General features: G+C 40.6%; 1 protein-coding gene across 1 annotated transcript in view; it reads right to left on the reverse strand.

Annotated features, from left to right (window-relative positions):
- Map3k5 (mitogen-activated protein kinase kinase kinase 5) overlaps positions 1-20,237 on the reverse strand; it is a 206,024-nt gene that overhangs the window by 82,613 nt on the left and 103,174 nt on the right. The window contains exons 8-10 of the mRNA XM_005360963.3: positions 15,995-16,107; positions 5,891-6,050; positions 3,602-3,755 (exon numbers count right to left, since the gene is read on the reverse strand). Of these exons, the coding sequence (XP_005361020.1) occupies positions 3,602-3,755; positions 5,891-6,050; positions 15,995-16,107 (427 nt within the window). The remainder of the gene's footprint in view (positions 1-3,601; positions 3,756-5,890; positions 6,051-15,994; positions 16,108-20,237) is intronic.

Below are 20,237 nucleotides of genomic sequence, written 5' to 3' on the forward strand. Positions count from 1 at the left end.
ATGGAATACAAAGGCAACACCCATGGAATACAATGGCAGTGCCGATGAATATAATGGCAATGCCCACGGAACACAATGCTGATGCCCAAGGAACACACCAGCAATTCCCTACTGCACCTGATTCATGACAGCTTCTGAAGAAACAGACCTTGCAAATACAGTTGAAGTCCCCATGGTCCTTTCCACAGTCTCTCTCAACATCCCCTCCCTGGACAGTTCTCCAGAACACCTGGCAATTCTTACTGTCCACAAGCAAAATCTAAAATGTTCTTGTCCCTGGATATTTGCCGAGTGTAAAATTTCTACTTGTTTGAGTTCAGCAGACCCAGAACCTTTTCTAGCCCTAATTTGTGTTTTCCTGTCTACTTAATCAGGTTAACGAGCTTGCCATAGGATCACCTTCTTTAACTTTCATATTCGGCATTTGCATTCAATAGTTTTTCTTGCTTCATAGTTGTCTATTTTGCATGTTTATGGTGGTTTTTTGACCAATATTTCCTTTTTTTACAGTTCAATACATGCTGAGGAAGTCCTCTATAATGTTCTACATCACCGCAGCCTCCATCTCTCCATCTTGTTGTGTGTGTATGTACCTATTAGTGCTGTCTGTGTGGGTCCAGATGTGTATTTGGGTAAGTGTTGTGCGCATGTGTGAATATGGCCAGAGGACAAGATCAGCAGTGTTTCCTTAAGAAGGACTGTCTGTTTTTAATATATATATATATACACATGTATATATATATTTGTTTATGTGTGGGTCGTTTACTTGTAAGTATGTCTGGGCACCACATGTGTGCATTACACTTGGTGGCCAGAAGAGGGCGTCATATCCCCTGGAACTAGAACTACAGACCCTTGTGAGCCATAATGTGGGTGCTAGAAATCAAACCCAGGTCCTCTGGAAGAGCAGCCAAGTGCTCTTAACCAAGGAGCCATACATCTCTCCGGCCCTCACCTTGGTGTTTGAGAAAGGGCTTCTCACTGACTTGGAAATGAGTAGACTAGGCGAGCTGGCCAGTGGATCTCTGTCACCCTGGCACTGGGATTATAGATGAATATCACTGAATCTAGATTTTTTTTTTAAATGTGGGTTATCCAGGTGGGATTCAGGTTCCCTTACCTGCACAGCAAATTCTTTATGGACTCCATTTAAAAATTAAATCAATTAGGATGAGATAATATTTTCTTTAAGGAACTATGGGTCTTTTCTGGCTTAAGAAACTCTCTAAGATGGGTGTGGTGGCATGTGCCTAAAATGCCAATAGTCTTGAACCTGAGGCAGGAGAATTTCAAGTTCGAAACTAGTTCAGGATACACACGGAATTCAAAGCCAGTCTGCTATATAGTGAGGGCTTGTCCCCCATGCCCACCTCCATTTTTTTAATCTTTTGTTTCAGATAAGGGCTAGGGGTGTCCCTTAGTGGTAAAGCACTTGCTTAGCTTTGCCTCTGATCCTCAGTCTAGAAAAGAGAAGTGGGGGAAGGGAAGGAACGTGCGAGAAAATTTAAAATAGGGGAAAGATTTAAAAAGGGAAAAAGAAAAGAAAGTCTTTTGGACCTAGAGTCTATAATCTCATAGCTCCTCCGTACTTCCCGATCCTATTTCTTTACTCACGTCTTTACACTACAACAGACTGGCTGGCTCACACTGAACAAAGGCATTTGGAACAGTGAGCGGGGAACACTCTCCTTTCCTGCGGGTTTCTCCAATCCCGTCAACAGTCAGCTCATCAAGTCGGCAGTCCATTAAACTCTGCCGAAGGGCATGTGCTCTGCTTTCAGCAGCGTATTTATCGCTCCTCAGAGCACCGGGGCACGCTGTTAGCTCACTCCAAGGTATGGACTTTCCTAGGCTGCACATTATCTGCACTAGGAAACAGAGCAGAGCACTTTCGTTTGAAAGGCCTCTTGCTGAGCTCAAGGCTTCATGGGGAACTTGGAGCAAAGCATGCTCACTCCAGCAATGCATTGAATTAAGTGAAGCGGATGATCCTCCCAAACAGAAACTAGAAATCTGGGTTTATGAAAAGAATTGGGAACTGTCACGTCCCCTGCATATGGAAGATTGAGATAACAGAGTGCAAACAAGGGATGTACGATTTTGACATTGGAAATAATTTGCACACAAAGCCAGTTGCTATTAAGACATGGATGGATGCCACTGTCATATTACTCTGAATCTGGTGTATCCTGAGTGTTGTAGGGTGGGAATGCATTAGCTGTGAAGATGAGCCATGCAGTTTTTAAAAGGTGTGTGTGTGTGTGTGTATGTGTGTGTGTGTGTGTGTGTGTGTGTGTGCGCGCGTGCCCAAGCATGTTAGCTTAATCAGTAAAGTACTTGCCATGCAAACATGAAGACTTGAGTTTGAGCCCCGGCACCCATGTAAAAAGTCATATATGTTGGCACATGCTCGTATAATCCTACTGTGAAAGAGGTGGAGACAGGTCAGGCATGGTGGCACACACCTTTAATCCCAGCATTCAGGAAGCAGAGGCAGGTGGATCTCTATGAATTCAAGGTCAACCTGGTCTACAGAGCTAGTTCTAGGAGAGCCAAAGCAACATAGAGAAACCCTGTCTTGAGCAACAACAAAAGAGGTGGAGACAGGCGAATTTCTGGTTCTTGCTGACCAGTCAACCTAGCCTAATCCCAGACAAGTGGACAGCTCTTGAGAAATGATTGAGGATGATCTATGGCTGCACACACAACACAGACACACAGACACAGGCACACACATACACAACAAATAAAGCTGTCGATGCACTAATATGTACATACACACATACCATATGTATATATATGTAGTTGTGTCTATGCCTGTGAACCCATGCGCGCGCGCACACACACACATATACACAGATGCATGCACACACACACACACACACATACGAGTTTGAAACCAGACAAACTGAATTGAAGGCCAAACTGCAAGTCGTCATTTTCTAGAGTTGCAGCAATAAAAACAGTGATTGTTCCGTGGGTCTATGTGGCCACAGGGCAACTCTGACCTACCTGGCTTACAATGGTTGAGACAGAATTGCAAACTGAGCTGATCATTTCGTCACAACAATGCTGATAACACTGAAGACAGGGCAAGAAAACTGCAGTATCCAACAACGTCTGGGCTCTGTCTGGGCTCAAGAGCTGCCTTGACCTAGCCAATGTCACAGTATTTTTATTGCTTTCTAAGCAGCCTCCGGACTTATCAGAATGAGCAACTCAAAACCCTGCCTCAAACATCAAGTTGTATCTCATTTCTCTTGTTTGAAGAGTCATTATTTTCAAAACTCAACTAAAACAGGTATGGTGGCACATGCCTGTAATCCCAGCACTCAGCACGCAGAAGGCTGAGGCAGGAGTGGAACACCAGTTTGGGCAACATAACTATACTTACTATATCTCAAAATATAAAGCCATGGTAAAGCATTACAAAGTAAAAAACAAGGCAAAACAAGTCAATCTGTGTAAAATCAGCATGGTCACCAAGTTATACTGTGCACTGTAGACGCTCACACAGCACAGTTAAAATCAAACAGGCAGACTTTCCTTAAAGACAGGAAGCAACACAGAACTGAACGCAGATGCAAAGAAAGGTACTCACTGGAAATCTAACGACAGTAACATCTGTTTTGGTGGCCTCAACCAGGAAATCCATCCAAAAGTCCACGAGTTCCTGCTTGGCCATGGGCTGCTCCGTGGTCAGTTTCACAAAATGCTTATATATCAAAATTGTCTCCACAATAGACTTGAGGTACCTGAGAGTGAAAGGCCACAAAATGGGACAGAGTTAGGGCCACCTACTCCCCTCAACCCCATTTTCACTTTATAGGTGTTCTTTCTATTCTCTGAGTGCAATTGTACTTATAATTGTGCCTCCACATTTACCAAACACGTTTCACTATGTGCTAAATAGCAGGTACTGTTACATGTTCAATTTTCACAAAAATTCAGCAAAGCATGTTTCTGAAAGATGAGAAAACTCATGTTTAGAAGGTTTAAATAAATTGGGCCCAGGGCCAAACATCTCCCTAAATCGTTTTTATTTGTTGTGCTGGGGCTCAAACCCAGGACGTGTGCATGTCAGGCAAATGCTTCAAAACCGAGCTCCCTTCCCAGCAACACGTTTTTTAAAAATACATATATGTGACTATTTGTAACACGTGAGTTTTAAATGCCTATATTCAATTTGAGGACAAGGTGGACACATTTGTGTTTAAATATGCCTTTTCAAGGAAGGTCTCCGAAATAGATCCTGCGTAAGAGGTTATTTTACTCTGAGCCATTGAACTTAAGAATCATACAAATATCCACAAATGTAAGAAGACAGATGGTGCCTCAAAAGAAAAAGGAGAAACGAGGAAGAAGATAATCATGCAAGACGGTGGCTGTGTAAGCACTTTGCAGACCACAGACATGGAAGCTGACATTACGTAATTGGCATCACTGTGTGGCTGCTTTACTACTGCCCAGGATGCTGTCTGCTTTCTGGGTAACAGAAGCCAGGGCACCTAAAGCAGAGCTCTTTGTATCCACACTTCAGTCTCTTCTGCCATCAGAAGAGTCATCAAAAAGAAAGGGTACGTACGACTCAGTGCATCACTTATGGGTTCGCTTAGTTCATGGCATTTACCCAAAGCCTGCTGTAGACACACATGAGGCTGTCGGTACAGCCCCTGTCCTCAAGTGCCATGGAGACAAATTGGATAAAGTCAGTGGGGATATATTTAAAGAAAAGACCTCAGTGTGGACAGAGACATACTGAAGAACATCAGAAGCAGGAAAGCGGGATGGGGATGGGGATGGGGATGGGGGGTGGACACGAACATCTAAAGTCAGCATCCTCCTCAAAACATGATGGATGAGCACTCCCCCGGGTGGATGAACAAGGAGGCTGGAAAGGCATCTTTAGGTAAGTGCTAAATTCAAACGTGCAAACACCATGGTGCAGTATGTTCATTAGACAGAGTGCAGTGTGAACCCACAGCAGAAGGAGAGCGGGTTTGCAAAGGCAGAGGGTGAACAGTGTTTGCCAAATGAAGATGGACTTTATCTCTCAGCTGTGACTACTATTAAACTGGATTGATCTAAGGATTTCGATGAAGAGGAAAGGCCAGACAGGGATGCTATGGAGGACTGGTTAAGAGAGACCTGCAGATGAGGAAGTCTGGAAGGAACCAGGAGGACCATGTTAGCAAGGCAGTCAGCTCTGGGGCCATGGGCGCTCAGAGCCTGGACTCAGACCCGCTCTAGGAAGGGACTTTCTCTGCATGGCTTTTACACTTTTTCATGTCTTTACCCTGAAAGTCAGTCACCATGTGTGCCAGAACAGAACTAGCACTATTTTTAAAGTAGTCCACAATACAGAAAGAACTTTGTTATTTCTCTAATACTACACAGACAATGATGAGACTTGGATAGCTCCGAAAAACAGTCTGAAAATTTTAACAAAACACACACACATCAGAAAACACTCCAATGTGTCTCTCACACTAGGAGTGAAACGGAGTGAAAACCAAGAACAACGAGAATTCCAAAACCAAGACTGGATCGTGAAAGAAACAAAGAGCATGCATTTGGAACGGAGCCCAGAGTAGCCGAGACGAAGATGTGGTCTCAGATCTGGGGTATGGGTCAGATGGGAAGGCACAGACTGTGCAACTTCTACACAGTTCACTTGAGTGACCCTGGCTGGGAAGTCCAATATGTAGGAAAAGCTAAGTGACGTCATCAAAACTTTTAATTCAATGCATTTTCTTTATGAAAATTTTATTTTCCCCCGTAGATTCCGGATCTTAGCCTAAGAAGAAATCATACAATCTAGAAGGATGAAGGAGAGTGGGAGGCTATGTAATAAACATAGCTGCAGAAGCACGCGAGGGTTGATAAATACCACGCCGGTGTCTTCAGTTTAAACAGCTTCTCGGACGCCTGAATGACGCGCAGGTGGTCATTGGCCAGGACGCTGGCTCCCAGAAAGAAGCCGACTTCCCAGTAGCTCTGCAGTTTTTCCAGGTTCCCTTTTTTACCCAGGAGGCTGCTCAGCTTCACGCCTAGGAGATGAAGAGGAAGCAGGGTGTTACACCGCAGGTAGGCAGGGCATGAAATTAAGTTTTCATTGTCCTGAAAGATCAAAATAGCTTTTATGTTTGTGCTTACTGATGAGAATCAAATGCATTGTAAGGGCATAATGTCCTACCAAACAAAATGTACACAGAAGAAAATAAAAATATCTTTTAAAAATTATATTTATTTTTTATTTACTTTTATATGTATGAGTGGTTTTGCCTGCATATATGTGTGTGCATCATGGCACCCTCAGAGGTCAGAAGAAGGTGTCTGAACTCTTGAAGTGGAGCTATGATGGTTGTGAGCCATAGTGTGGGTGCTGGGAACTGACCCTGGGTCCTCTGCAAGAGAAACAAGTGCTAACTGCAGGGTCATCTCTCCAGCCCCAGCAAAAATTATCTTTAGTTGAAAAACCCAACATTTGTGTGCCACAGTCTAGAATTTTAATGCGTCCATATGCGCATACATATAAGATGAGAAAATCGAGTATATTGTTGTTATAGCATGGATCGTGGAATAATGGGAAAGGGGATTTTCTTGTGTTTTTTGTACTGAAACATCTATCAGGAAACTGAAACACAAGGTGTGTTTGTATATATAGTGTGCATATACATACATATACACAATCTAATGTAGTGGCATTTCAATTATATTTTAATCAATAAAGTCAACCTGAAGATCCGAAAAGCGAAGCACCCAGTCACTGGCTCTTACCTCGACCTCAGTCCAAAAGGGCGATCCTGCCTCCAGGAATCTCAGAATGACACTGTGCCTGAGAGCTGTTTCCTTTCTTTATAATTCTCTCTAGTTCTGGTATTAAATGCATGCACTACTGGAATTAATGGTATGCACTGCCTGGTTTCTATGGCAACTAGTGTGGCTCCTGGGATTAAAGGTTTGTGTTATCATTGCCTGGCTGTAAGGCTGACCAATCCAATCTCCAGGCAAGCTTTATTTCTTAAAATACAAGTGAAATGCCACTACATTACATATATATTATCAGTCAGGAACCTATAAAGCCAAAGACTCTAGGTAGCGCTGTCTCGTTAGTACCATCCATTTTCTCTTTGTTACACTGGTTACATGTTGCATGAGAGGCAGGCACCCTACAGTTACAGCCCCAGCCTGTTACTGTCACTGTCTAACACGGCTTGATATTATAATGTGAGTTTTCCAACTTTGCTCGACAAATTTGCTTGTCTACATTCCTTACATTTTATTATAACTGTCCTGTATTATTTGTTCATCATATTGATTTGCTTAATTAATTAATACACATATATCCTTGCAGAATTGCTTAATGCTCTTAGTATCCATTACCTTAAAAACGATTTGAAACCAGATCTAGTTGTGCACGCCTATAATCCTAGCTTCTGAGGAGGTGGCTACAGCATCAGAAGTTGAAGGTTTGCCTGGGCTACAGAGAGAATTCAAGAGCAGCCTGGGCAACTTATTGAGACTGTTATACAACAGGAAGAGGGTAAAAGGTGTGGGGTGAGGGAATAGCTCAGTGCTATTCACAGTAGAGCACATGTGTAGTGTGTATAAGATTCTGAGTTCAATTCCCAGTATCTCCAAATTTTATTTTTGCTATTTAAAAATAGGGCTACAAAGAAGGACATATTGTAACAGGCTACAGGGGCAGAGGCCACTCAAGGAAAGTACATCTACTGCCTCTTAAAGGTTCATGAATAGAAGTTTACTTATTAACTTGTAAATTTTTGTCTGGTTACTGTACAAATAATTCCTGTTGTAGTATAATTCCCAAGATCTGTGACCTGTTAGAACATAAACAAACCTCAAAGAAAATCAAGTGTAGAAATCTTATAATATTTCTTATTAAAGTGTTCATTACTTTTTAAACATTCTTTAACTCAGATGTATGATTTTGTTTCTGTTTTTTGTTTTCTGTTTTTTTGTTTTGTTTTGTTTTTCAGACAGAATTTCTCTGTGTAGCCCTGACCGTCCTGAAACTCACTCTGTAGACTAAGTTGGCCTCTAGTTTACAGAGATCAGCCTGCCTCTGCATCTCGAATGCTGAGATTAAAGGCGTGCACCACCACCTCCCAGACCAGACATATAGTCATATTAAGATTTCCACATTAAATGGTTTAGATAAAATCATTTACTTTTGTCTACTTTATATTTTCTGAGAGTAATATTTTACCCTTTTGAGAATTATAACTAAAACAAAATAACCTTTAACTTTAAGTTACTTTTTATTACATAATTTACTTAAACCATAAATATTTGAAGGAAAAATGAGCATTTGGATGATCTTCACATTTTGTGAGTATAAAGTAAAAAGAGAACAGTTTGCCACCAAAAAGTCTAAGTTGGAACCTGCCTGTGTAAACACACCACAGATCTTCGAGCTGGGCATCCCCACTCCAAAAAAGTTTAAAAAGTAGGCAGGAAAAAATGAGACACTAAAAATGTATCTATCAACCTTGGTTGAAAATAAACAACTTTTTATTATGTGACACTTCCAGGAAAATAGTAAAATCCAGACACAATCTAATAGAGAGTCCTGCTGTCAAAAAAATCTAGAATGTTATTCTATGGTTATTGACTTTAAGAATGGCATAAATTTGCCATAGGATCATGACCCCACCCTTTCAATATTTGGACAAAAATGTTTTAATCTATTTATTTCCCTTTGTGTGGAGGGTATGGTGTGTGTGTGTGCCTATTGCATCCATCACGCTCACACCACAGTGAGCATGTAGACCTCAGAGAACAATTTGGTGGAGTTGGCTGGATTCAACCATGGGAAATCTGAAGATCAAATTTAGGTCATCAGATTTGGTGGCAAGTACTCATACCCACCGAGCTATCTTACCAATCTCAAAATGCATTATCTTTAATGAGAGATATTGTTTTAGCACATGGACAATCATAAATTATTTAACAAAGCACAGATGGATAGATAACCATGTTTTATTACATTCTTGTATACCCAGCTTTGTGTACGTACTCAGTAACCTCTTCATCATGAAGTTCTAATTGTTGATTGATTGGAGATGGGAGGTGAGGTCCACTAGAATACTGAATTGTGTTTTTTTAAGTCATTGTGACTAACCATATTTTCATGCTTTGTTTGTTTTGCAAATGAGTTTGTATGTTCTTCAGATATGATGCATAAAACTTGGTTTTGCCAGTTGTGGTGGTGCATGCTGGTGGGATTTGCTGAAATAGGCAGAGGCAAGAGGATCATGAGTTCAAGGCCAGCCTGGGCTACACATTTGGGGCTGACGAGATGCCTCAGAGGTTGGGAGCACTGGCTGCTCTTCCAGGGGTCCTGAGTTTGATTCCCAGCAACTAAACGCTGGCTCACAACCATCTATAATGAGATCTGGTGCCCTCTTCTTGTGGACATGTGTAGAGAATACTGCATACATAATAAATAAAGATTGGTGTTAAAAACATGGCTCTAACCTGTGTTTGTTCAGGTACATGCAGGTACAAGCACATGTACATGATGTGAAAGTGTGTATGGAGGCCAGAGAGCAAGTGTTATGACCTCTGATTAGGCTGCCTGGGCAACGAGCCTGGGAGATCCATTATCTTCGCCTTCTCAGTAGTGGGATTACAAGAGCAACTGCCATTTCAGCTTTGAGTCTGTTTGTTTTATTTATTTTCTTATTTACTTTTTTGTTTTGTTGTTTGTTTTTTGATACAGGGTTTCTCTGTGTGACTTCTGACTGTGCTAGAACTCCCTCTGCAAATCAGGCTGGCCTCAAACTCAGAGATCTGCCTGCCTCTGCTTCTCAAGTGCTAGGATTAAAGACACGTGCCACCAAGCCTGGCTTGTTTTTACTTTTTGCTGTTCAGTGTAGCTTCTGGGAACTGAACTCAGGTCCTCATGATTTCAAGGCATAGTACTTTACTGACTGAGCCATCTTCCAGTTCCTCTAATGTTTTTATACTTAGGAGACCTTTCTTTCTCATTGAGCACTTATACATTATGGACCTCAGTACATAGAAGCGCATCTGTATTTAGGATATTTCCATGGAGCAGAGCTTCAGAAGGAGCATTATGCTAGGTTCTAGGCTACAACATCTTACTTCCTAGGTGCTGGGAGCACAGGTGTGCGTCACTGGAACATTTTAAAAGGTCTTTATGCATAATTGCGGATGCAAGTACATCAATTATAATTTTGCCAAGAGTGTAAATTTCTTCTGCGCAAAACATTTTGGCTTAAGTTATAAGCAATGGGTGTTGTATCTTTGTGATTTCATATAACTTCCTACAGCTTCTTCCATCGAACTGTCTGCTGATATAATTTGAATTTTAACATAGCTCTCATTAGAACTGGCTGACCTGTAAGCACCGGGGGTTTTCAATGGCATGGCTTTTATCATCATATTTCCACCTGGCGGCTGAGACTAAATTCAAGGCTGTTTTATGGGGAAATGAGGACACAGCGCTCCGACCAAGCACTCATTAGTGGCTTAGCAACGAGCACATTAAAAATGCTGACTCTTTCAATGCACACAACACAGCAAGCGAGGGGATGTTTCCCTTTGCAATGAGGAGAGCAGAGTCCAGAGAGATCTGGAAGCTTCCGAAAAGGCAGAGATTAATTCTTTCATTTTGGCTTTCTATTATGAAGAATTTCAAACATATACAACTAGAAAATATACACTATTAAGGGAGTAGGGAGTGTAGCTTAGCAATAGAGCACTAGCTTAGCATGCAATGTTCAAGAAACACAGAGAAGCCAAACAGATCTACATGTGTGTATACATACATACATACATACATACATATATACATACATACATACATACATACATACATACATACATATGTACTACAATGAATGATCAGTTTTGGGACAATTGTCAACATTTTGTTACTCTTTCAGCTTCTTGGTTATTTTTGCTGAACCTTTCAAACTACTTTATGCTTACAGATTATAAGGAATCTAGAAAATTCTCCTATAAATCTTTCTCCATTACAACAGCAATTAATTCCCTAATGTTATATATTAGATTTGTCTTGACTCAAATAAATCCTGTAATTATTACCCAAATGTCCCCCATAGGTTTTTTTTTCATAACTAAGCTTAGTAAATTAAATAGTCATTTAATTTCATTTGGTATTTATGACTCCAAATATCTTTTAATCTACCTAACCTAGTCATGCTTCTTTTCCTATGACACAGATTTGTTTATTGTTTCCTCCAAGTAGAGATGCTGTCTTACAGAATACCCGTGCATTCTGGGCCTGCCCACTGGCATTCCATAGTATCGCCTACTTACTTCATTAGATCTCACGATTCCTACTGAGTGGATATTGGACCTTAAGCTTCCAGTTAAACATTTCTGGTGAGAATATTCCACAAGGGACAATATCACTTCATCAAATTAAGGGAAATGTAACAATGCTAATCACTTCAAATAGTGATTTAATTTGGTGACTTTGCAGGGCCCTTCTACAAGGGATGTATCTATCCTTTCTACAGATACATCTGCTCTTTTTTTCTTTTTGAAGATTTATTAAGTTACTTACTTATCATGTGTATGGGTGTTTTGCTTACACGGCTGTCTGTGCAGTACGTGTGTGCACACCTTTTCCTTTGTGATGAGCAGTTTCATCAGGGAATTGCTGAGACACCATGTAAATATGGCAAGATGTCTGCTTCTTAAATAAAGGTATTTACTTAATGGTTTCAGTTCTAACTGGAAATCTCTGCCACAGTGAATTACCGTGACATCACTGTCATCATCAGCTTTACCTTTTTCTCTACTTAATTAACTGGTATTCTCCAAAAGAATGCATCCTTCTTGGGGGTAAAACTGTAAGGAACAATCTTCAACTGGAGAGGAGCTTCAGAACACGTAAGCCAGAGAACCTTCTTAAAAGAAAGGAAAAGTATTTAACCTTTCCTTTCCAAGCTCTGTCCGTAAGGGACAAGGGAGTCCTTCGTGGTTGGTAATGAGTTTTGCTTCTGTTTTAATTTTTTTCAATCTTTATTGACACATAGATTTTTATATTCAGTAACACATTTATTTCATATTTTTTCTTTTATTTTGTTTTGAGGTTTTGTTTGTTCTGGTTCAGTTTTGGTTTTGCTTTTAGGTGAAGTGGACAGAGTTCTCTTGACTGGCCTTGGTCTTCTGATGCCCCTGCCTTCATTCCTGGGTGCTGGAATTACAGGTATGGCCTCCAGGAACTGGTTACATGTTGCTGGGAATTGAACCCAGGGTTTCCTACATGCCAGGCAAGCACGCTACAAACATGAGCTATATTTGTGGCCCTGTTCTGTATTTTTTAATGCTCAGAGAAAATGAGATTAAGATATTAATCCATCTCAATTTCCAAATACAGGGTTCTTTGTCTTACACTACCATTACTGATATGGACACAAAACAGTAATTTTGACTCTCTATAAAATGTATCATATTTATGCCGGGCGGTGGTGGCGCACGCCTTTAATCCCAGCACTCTGGAGGCAGAGGCAGGCGGATCTCTGTGAGTTCGAGACCAGCCTGGTCTACAGAGCTAGTTCCAGGACAGGCTCCAAAGCCACTGGGAAACCCTGTCTCGAAAAACCAAAAAAAAAAAAAAAGTATCATATTTAAAAAGTTCCACAGACTGTGTAAGAAATTATTTTTATTTAATATTAGAATATTAATTTTTAAAGCTTATGAAGCTTAAAATAGAAGGTTTAAGATATGGCCTTATGTGTTAAATGCTAATTCTAAGTAGCTGAACCATCAATTACCCAAAAGTTAGGACCTATGAAGCAATTAGTATAACCTTAAACAAATCCATAACTACAATCAAGAGTGTGTGATCGTTCGGACATGGCTTGAACATCTACCACTAAGGTTCATGTACTAGAAGCCCGGGGCTTAGTATAGTGGTATAGGGAAATATTAGAACCTTTAAAACATAGAGCCTTAAGGGAAGTGGTTAGCTCACTGGACTCACTGTCCTCACTGTCTTCAGAAGGGATGAAGGTCATTCTAGAGAGTGAGCTGTGACGTAAGTTAGAGCCAGTCTAGTCACTATTGAACCTACATCCCTGCACCATCATGTAGCTGTTGCCTCTTGACATCCACCATAATGGGATACAGATCAGACCAGATCAATGGAGTGCCTTGATCTTGGACTTTCAACCTGCAAACTTGTGGTCTAGGTGAACTATGCATCTTCTGCTATTTTGTTATAGCAATAGAAAATGGACTAAAAGAATCCTTGGCTTCAGACATGATAGTTAAGAATTACTTCTTAATTCATTCTTATATCTGGGTGGTGGTGGTACATGCCTTTAATCCCAGCACTCAGGAGGCATGGGCAGACAGATCTCTGTGAGTTCAAGACCGGCCTGGTCTACAAGAGCTAGTTCCAAGGCAGCTAGAGCTGTTACTAAGAGAAACCCTTGTCTCCAAAAAAAAAAAAAAAAAAAAAGGCAAACATGCCATTAGCTTTATTTTCCTTGTAATAAATGATATATTATTACTATAGTTTATTACTTTATTTGCCTAAACCATTTCTCTTAAGAATACACATAGTCTAATCTTACTATTAACATTAATTTTAGGTCAGCCCATTTTAGATTGGCATAATTTCTGACTGACTGAAATATAACATATAAAGTTAAGTATCATTTAATGAGGGTATGCAATTTATGTTTTACATGATAGTATTGTATAACCTTGAAACTTAGCTGTTATAGAAGGTAAAATTCACATCAAGTCAAATTGTAAGCCTTTGTACTTGATGAAATATCCAGATTTCGATATTTTAATTTTTTGTTGTGCATGTCCCTGTACGTGAGGATAACGTATCTGGGGGTATTTGTGTATACAGAGGCATATGGATGCCAGTGGTCAACCTCTGGTGTTCCTCAAGTGCCATTTGTCTTCGTATTTGTTTATTTTTGAGATGGGGTCTCTTGCTGGCCTAGAGCTTACCAAGAAGGGGAGGCTGTCTGGACAGAGAGCCCCGGGCTCACGCCTGTCTGTCTCCAACAAAGAGGGCTGCAGGTGGCCCATTATAGCAAGTTTTCTCATGTGGGCTGGGAGAGGAGGGCAGTCAAAATCAAGCTTTTCTGACTGCACAGCATATACTTCACCCAATGAGTTATCTTCCCAGCCCAATGTTCAAAAGCTTAAAGCCATCTTCAAGTTTAAGTGCTTGTTCAACCTATGTTATGAGCTCTTCTTGGCAGAAAACACAGTGTTTACTCTGTGAAGTTACATTCCAGCTCTCCCAACCTCAGTGAGCTGGCTGTTCTCATCTATACACCACGTAAAAATGAGAGCAAGAATAAGTGCATTTCCAAACCACTGTCACTGTTCGACTTACAGATACAAATCAGGGTCAAATCCCATGAAAACTGAAGGGCCCCATCTAAAGAGCACAGCCACAAGATGCTGAGACCACTGATGGAGAGCGAGTTTGGGCTTTGACAAGTTTTTAAATTAAGATGCAATATTTTGGAGTCACTTCTAAAAGGCAAAAGTTGATGTTCATTTTCTCTGATTTTAGTTATCAGTCAAAAATTTATTTCACTTGATTTTAGACAAAAGGTGGAGTGACCCAACTCTGTGCTTTAATGCAAGTGCAACCCAGTTAAAATAAAATTAGTGTTAGATTTTATCATTCCTTGAGCCTGGGACTCTATATTTACCTTTAAATGTATCTTAGAACAGTTCATGATGGAGATCTTGAAAGTTCTTCTTAGGAGGTGCTTTCAAAATCCAGGGACTTTATTTTTCCTTAGAGATACTTGAACTATTTTCAAGTTTAAAATATTAAGAAAGTTTTCTTTTATAGTGAATAATTCAACTAACATAAGTGTTTTTTTTTTCCTCTAGTGAAAAGTAAGGCACAAGACTTCTGTGGCTTTGGTAATAATTCCTCCGAGAGTTGGGAAGGTCTCTAAGGAGGGCCTTAACTATTCACCAGAACAACATCTGGTTACCACAGAAGACATTCCAGGGTCTAGAAACTTACAACAACAACAACAACAATAATAATAATACCCCAGAACTAAATAGAAACCACCACTCAAAACTGGTTCACAAAAATGTGAATCCTAATTTATTTAAATTCCAAAAGAAGACCAGTAGATGAAACGATGCTACAGCTGCCGGAGCGAAGGGCACATTCTATCAAGGGCGACAATTCAGAAATCGTCTCTGAGAGGACCAGTTATCATCAAGAGTGGCAACTACTTTATTGTTATTTTAGGGACTTTGCAGGCTTCCCTCCCACCACCAGGAAATCACAGGGGCATCTGTGTTTAGAGCAAAAAAACGAAAACAAGCAAACTAGAAGTCAGCCAGCTAGCCAGCCTGCTTTCCTGCCTTTCTTGCTCTTTGTCTCTCTCCCTCCCTCCCTCCTCTCCCTCTCTCCATCCCTCCCTCCCACTTTATTTCCCTCCATCCCTCCCTCCTTCCTTTCCTTCCATTTTAGTTTTGCTGTTGTCATGAGACTCATGTAGCCCAGGCTATCCTTGAGGTCATCATGTAGCTGGTGATGCTCGTAAGTCATGGTCCTCTAACCCTGTGCCTCCCACATGCTGGGCTGACAGTTGTGCATCCCCATCCCCAACAGTCTCTCTCCTTTTTTTTTTTCTTTTGGAAGCACCTGGACACATGATCTTAAACACGCCTGATATCCCACAAAACTAACAGGCCCAGGGACCTGGGGAGTGAGGGAAGAACCTGTATCATCAGTATGAGTTTGAGTTGTAACCACAGGAACCAGGAAAAAGATACAGTAAGACTAGGAATTATATCCCAATACAAATTCCATACACTAGTATAAATTCTGATCCAGGGGATCCATTAGCACCCCTACCCCGAAATTTAGATTAGATATAATAAAAAGCACAAGGGTCTTCTCCTTTACATGACTTTAGGTCCAGTTTCTTGATTCCCTCTAAAAATATCAAGCTGCAATTACCAACTTTCCGAAGCTCAAAGGAGGATTCAAACTGGTGCCCCGCCGCCAGCAAGAGGACTGCATAATTAATTCCTGACTGTAGTGTTGGCTCAGACTCAAATGCCTTTTTGAACCTAGGGTGGGGGAAAAAAAAAGACGAAATGTACAAGTTTACTTTCTCAATCACGAAACGCTGGGTGTGCAGTAACTTCTGTTTGCATAACTCCAGTGCCCAAGCAAAAAAATATTCCATTGGCTTCCGCCCCAGAATCTAGTGTGCTATTAGGATTTGATGTGTAAGTGACTGCACATCCTTGACTTCCCACGCCCTCTGATTCCGATACTTAAGTGATCCTCGACCTAGTGACCCCATCTGTTAAAACGTTCTTGTCTTCAACCATCTACCAGAAATGTATAAATACGTGTGACATAAATTCTTAAAATGAAACTTCTGAACATATTTTTTAATGCCTTAAGATACACAAGGCACCGAGGAGAATCACCTGGGCAACACCCTGAAGGGCTGAGTCCCAGGTAAGTAACAGAAACAACAAAATGCCAGCGACAGGAAGACATTGATGAAGTCCAAGGCTGTGCTGCTGTACGGTAATTTCTGCTGGAAGGGCACAAAACCATTCTCTGAATGTTCATGGGCCTGAATTTCAAGCCTGGAAAGCACACCCACACTCAAAAGGACCAGTGTTTGGTTATCTGCTGCAATTTTCAAGGTGACACATCCTCAGGGCCACTGAAGGGATCCCACACACGCAATATTGAGCAGGCAGTGATATCATTTCATTTGGACATGAAGGAGAAAAGTAACAGTAGGCATTCTTGTCCCCAATAGAATCTGCTAGAGATGAACAAATAAGAAATGGAATCAAAAAGAAAATCAGAATGAAGAAAACATAGACAGGATTCCCAATAAATGACCATTTGAAGATACATCTTTTAAAAAGATTACATAAGGAAAAGTACATTATAAAAGTTATTCTATTTAAATCATAGCCTAAAGACAGGAATACCAAAGCTGTGGTGGTAGGCAGAGTAGTATATTTATACTCTTGGCTTTCATTTGTACTTGATATTTCTCATAATTTAAAATAAGTTAAACATTAAACAAAAACGCAGCTTTTGGAATGTTGAAGATTCTGTGTCTTCCTCAAGGGGCTTACTTTTAAGGAGAACAAATGTCTAAATTCAAACAAAAAACCCCAAATAATTATTAATCTTCATCATTTGACTCTGTTTGAGAAATATTTGCAGACTATAGAAGGAAATTCCAACTATTCAAAATATTTGTATCCTTTTAGAAATACAGATATTTACATTCTAAATGGAAAACGAGGGTCACATCAAGGGAAGTCACAACATACAAGTTCTCATTTATGTCTTAAAGACCCTTGTTCACAGACAAGTGGACACTTAATTAAAAAAAAAACTGTAGGACAAGAGAGAAATCAAATTTTGTTTTCTTCAAGTAATATCAAACCACACAATATTGCTCAACAAAGCAACAAAGAGCATGAAATATCCTACCCATGATTGATGGGGAAGAGTCTTCTGTTTTGTGTTAATTTCATTGGTTAAATAAAGAGACTGCCCTGGCCCTTTGATAGGACAGAAAATTAGGTAAGCGGAGTAGACAGAACAGAATGCTGGAAGAAAGAAGCCGAGTCAGAGAGTCACCATGATTCTCCCACTCCAGACAGACGCAGGTTAAGATCTTTCCTGGTAAGCCAGCTCATGGTGCTAAACAGAATATTAGAAATGGGTTAGATCAATATGTAAGAACTAGCCAATAAGAGGTTGGAACTAATGGGCCAGGCAGTGTTCAAAAGAATACAGTTTCTGTGTAATTATTTCGGGTATAAAGCTAGCCGTGTGGGTGGCTGGGTGCCAGGAACATAGCCCGCCGCTCCTATTACAATACATGATGGAATGGAATCCTCTGAAACAATGAAACCAAACAAGCCCTTCTTCCCTGAAGTTCTTTTTTTAGGTATTCATTCAAAACAACAAGAAAAGTAACCAATACAAGGAAGGAAAGGGATCTATGTATCTATCTACCTATCTATCTATCTACTATCTTTCTATCTACCACACTTTTATATATTTCAGAGACTGCTGAAAGCAACCATAAAAATCACCAAACTAAAATTCTAGAAAAAAAAAAGATCCCAAAGACAAATGGTGTATGTTGGCTCTTATATGCGAATGTTAGCATTTAAGCATGTTATCTATATTATCACAGAGCTTAGATAAGGGATTAGTGGAGAGAATACAATCTCCCAAGGAAGGGGAAATAGAATATACAGTTATAGGGAGACAACTGGGGATACTGGAGTGAGAACCTTAAATAGGGAGCGGGTGGAAGAGATAAGTAAGGGTAGGAATATGGGGAGGAGCCACTAACAATAAGGGGCATTTGGGGCACCGTATGGAAACCCACTACTGGAGAAGTTTCTTAAAATATATATATACATAAAAGAAATTGAAATGGACGAACCATTTAAATTAAGGGGAGACATCTTTTGCCAAGTAAAACCTCTATTGCCAAGAATGGGTTGCATCTAATTGAGCTGTTGGCCAAAGAAGCCCCATGGTAACCCATAATCATCTCAGGCTACTGTCAAGGTTACTGGTCACTCTCCACACACTAACAGTAAGGCCCTATTGCCAAAGACCCATTACATATCTCATTGATCACAGAGAAGTCAGGCTGGTGCCTGTATAGAGCTTTCACCCCTGCTGACGAGTGTTCGTGGTACTGGAAGGTACTCTGCATGCTGCTGGAAGAGGAGGGTAATCACCACCCCAGCTACAGACTCTGCCATCGACAACAGCGGCCTGATGCATGAAACGCTGGAGCAATAGTAGCACCAACGTTGTGGGAGTAACCAACCACTTTCTGACTGGATTTAAGAATTCTTCATGAGATAGAACCCATACCTGATACCGCTCTGAGACTAGACAGGTTATAGGTCTAGAGGAAAACCAAATACTATTGCCCTACTAAGGAAAAATAGCAATAAAATGAAACCTAATGCAATTCTGTTAGAGATCAGTGCCTCGCTCAGCCATCATCAGAGAAGCCTGATCTTGCAGTAGATGGGAGACAGCATAGAGAGCCACAACTGAGCAATGTGAAGAGGCTTAGATATTCTAGAACACCCAGTCCTAAATGGGATGTCTTCATCAAGCCCCTCCATTGAGGGTTCGGGGAGCTATGGAGAAGAGGAGGAAGGAAGACTCCAGGGAAACAGTGCCTTCCAAACACAACAGCATGGATGCACATATGAATTCACCGTGACTTGGCAGCAAGCCTGCACAGGTTCAGACCAGATGGGGCGCCATCACAGGGCTTAGAAGAAGTGGACACGGGCTTGCACCACTAACTAAGCTCTCTTCAACTGAAAAGAAAAAATCAGTTTCACTGAGTACATTAACCATACTTAAGGGTAGGTCCCATGTCCAGCATAGATGACCATTATAAAACAAACTCAATGGCATTATCGTAGACTTTCTGTCTCATGGTACTTTGTGTACTGGCTAGTTTTAAGTCAACTGGACACAAGCTAGAGTCATCAGAGAGGATGCCTTCATAAGATCCCATTGTAAGACATTTTCTTAATTATTGATGAATATGGAAAGGCTCAGCCCATTGTGGGTGGTGCCATCGCTAGGCTGGTGGTTCTGGGTTCTATAAGAAAGCAGGCCGACCAAGCCATGAGGAGCAAACCAGTAAGCAGCACCCCTCTCCAGGTTCCTGCCCTTACTGCTTTTGATGATGAATTGTTATATGGAACTTGGAGGGAGATACCCTTTCCTCCCCAAGTTACTTTTGGTCATGGTGTTTCATCACAGCAAAAACAGACCTAAGATACTTTGTTTGGACAGTGTTTGTCTTACTAGCTTTTTGCCTGTATGTTATGGTTTCTAATTTTGTTTTTTTGGGGAAGTGTGTGTGTTTTTCTTCTATTTATTATTATTATTATTGTTGTTGTTGTTTTTATTTTCTTGTTTTCTAAAAGGAGATAAAAATAGAAAGACAGTGGAATTGGGTGGGTAGAGAGGCCAGGGGGATCTGGAGGAGTTGGGGGAAGGGAAACTGTGATCAGAATATATTGTACGGAAAAAAAAAAAACCTTTCTTTTTTCCAATTAAAAAATGATGTCATTAAAAAAGGTGAAAGTTAAACATCTCTAAAGGAAAATAAAACAGAATTCTGGAGAAGGAAATGGTCTAAAAAGGGAGATCTGGG

This window comes from Microtus ochrogaster, linkage group LG4, assembly GCF_000317375.1.
Source record: "Microtus ochrogaster isolate Prairie Vole_2 linkage group LG4, MicOch1.0, whole genome shotgun sequence".
Lineage (NCBI taxonomy): Eukaryota > Metazoa > Chordata > Mammalia > Rodentia > Cricetidae > Microtus > Microtus ochrogaster.